The sequence below is a fragment of the Mauremys reevesii genome, linkage group 26 (assembly GCF_016161935.1).
Source record: "Mauremys reevesii isolate NIE-2019 linkage group 26, ASM1616193v1, whole genome shotgun sequence".
Lineage (NCBI taxonomy): Eukaryota > Metazoa > Chordata > Testudines > Geoemydidae > Mauremys > Mauremys reevesii.
This window is the reverse complement of record NC_052648.1, coordinates 14,468,438-14,470,661: the sequence shown is the minus strand read 5'-3', so window position 1 is coordinate 14,470,661 and position 2,224 is coordinate 14,468,438. Positions and strand designations below refer to the sequence as shown.

At 62.1% G+C, this 2,224-nt stretch overlaps 1 protein-coding gene across 1 annotated transcript; it reads right to left on the bottom strand.

The window, feature by feature from the left end:
• Nucleotides 1-628: 628 nt before the first annotated feature.
• On the bottom strand, nt 629-1,226 carry CTXN1 (cortexin 1). Its single transcript, XM_039516045.1, has one exon. It carries the CDS (start codon nt 1,041-1,043, stop codon nt 789-791), a length of 255 nt encoding a protein of 84 aa, XP_039371979.1. The 5' UTR covers nt 1,044-1,226; the 3' UTR covers nt 629-788.
• Between the last annotated feature and the right edge of the window lie 998 nt (nt 1,227-2,224).

Below are 2,224 nucleotides of genomic sequence, written 5' to 3'. Positions count from 1 at the left end.
TGCCCTGCAGTTCAAGCAGGGGCTCTGTAGTCGGCTGCGGGGCTGCATCTTTGGTCAGAGGCATTTTCTCCAGCTGGGGGGGGGGGTGGCATTCGCTACAGTGTAGTGCAGAGCGGGGCCAATAGGGGGCGCTCCACCAAGGAGGGAGCTGGGCATTGATGGCACTCAGGCGGCAGGGCTGCCTCGTCTGTGGGGCAATGGCTGCCTGGGGCAGGCACGGGCAGCATCCAGCTTACACGGCATGGGGTACCCTGCCTGGGGACTGTTAACCAATGGGAAAGTCACAGAAGCCAGCCCTTGAGGTGCCTATAACAGCCCCCCGCCTCAAGAGCCAGGGCTCAGCCCTGAGGCCACCCGGACACAGCACCGCAAAGCCCTGTCCTGGGCGACAGCGGCAGACACCATGCTCAGGCACAGAGCCACCCAGCCCAGAAACCCTGAGAAACCTGCCCTGCCCCACTCCAGCCCAATAGGCCCCGCCCCTGCCCGCCCCCATAGCACACCACACTGAGGAGCACGGTAGAATGCCATCGGGGGGGAGGGGGGCCTGTTTTGAATCAAGGGCTCGCCAGGCTCGTCCCACCCCAGACACCCCCTCACCAGACCCCCCAAATAGCCAAGCCGCGCACGGTGCTGCAGCCTGAGGAGAAAATGGAGAAGTGCCGAGAAAAGAGACAAGCCCAGGCAGGCCCCTTCCACCCTCCCAGCTGGCAGCATCCCTGGGGGGCAGGGTAGCGCTCCACAGAGAAAGGCAGGGGCGGGGGTGGCGCGCTGAGCTCCTGGCCCCACTACACCAGCGCGTAGTCGAACTGGCCCCTCTCCAGCCCCTCCTTGTGGTCAGTCCAGGAGGAGGCGGGCATGCGGCTGTAGGGGTCTAGCAGGATGCGGAAGCAGCGCACCATGAGCATCACCAAGAAGACCAGGAGGAAGATGACGAAGGCGAAGACCGTCTTCTGCTCGGCGTCCATGCCCAGGCCGGTGGCGGGGGGCTCCACCAGGGAGGGGGACAGCAGTTCATAATCCATCGTTGAGGCATCATTCATTGCCGTGCCGTAGCACGCCCGCCACGCAGGGAGCTGGGCCAGGGTGCGGGCTGGTCACACGGCAGCCATCCTCCCGGCCCACAAGCACACTGGCAGCCACCTGGGGATGGAGCCAGCTCTGGATTGCAGCTATGCCAGCGCTCAGAGAGCAATCGCCTGCCCAGGGCTAGTCCAGGGCTAACGGGGGCCGCCCGGCTCCAGCCAAGAGCTCCTGAAAGGGAAAGAGAAGGGCATGAGGCTGTTTGTAGGGAGCCCACACACCAACACACTCAACATGTTCTGCTAAAGCCCAGGGCTGTCCCTGCCCCGCTGCTCCTGACCCTCCGCCACACTGCCCCACCCAGAGCCAGCTGCTTGCATGGTTTTGCGAGTAACATGCCTCTCCAATGCAGGCAGCGCTACGTCCCTTGGGAGCCCGTGCAGAACTCTGAGCAATCCTGCCTCAGACACAAATAGGCCCTGCCCAGCCAGTCCCAGCAATGGGTTTTGCAGACCTGTCACTTCTGCTTTTTGCTCTCCTTTCCTGCCCGAGCTCAACTGCTCCCCTAGGGCACAGGGAGCTGGGGCTGCTGCCTAACTGGAGAACCAGCCCTCTCTGGGGAGTGGGGAGTGATAATAGCAGATCTGGCTGACAAGCTTCACATGAACAATGTTTTTGCTAGAATCAGGATTCTGCTGAAAATAATTTTTTTTTTGCAAGAGAATTTAGTTGTTAACAAAATATTTTGTTTCCCAACGTTTTTTCAAAAAGCAAAATATCAGAACCCCACCCCCACTCCCACTCCATTTATTTTCTCTTGCCGGGACGTTGCTGCTGTCATTCCTGCAGAGCCCGTGGCTTCAGATGCCATGCAGAGGGGTAGAGGCTGACCTCCATCACACCAGGGTAACCCAGAGTAACTGGATTGCAGGGGTGGCTCTAGACATTTTGCCGCCCCAAGCTTCCAAGGAGCCGCGGGACCAGCAGACCCTCCGCAGGCAGGCCTGTGGGAGGTCTGCCGAAGCCGCGGGACCAGCAGACCCTCCGCAGGCACGCCTGTGGGAGGTCCGCCGAAGCCGCGGGACCAGCAGACCCTCCGCAGGTATGCTGCCGAAGGCACCCTGCCTGCCGCCCTCCCGGTGACCGGCAGAGCGGCCCCCCGCGACATGCCGCCCCAAGCACGCGCTTGGCGTGCTGGGGC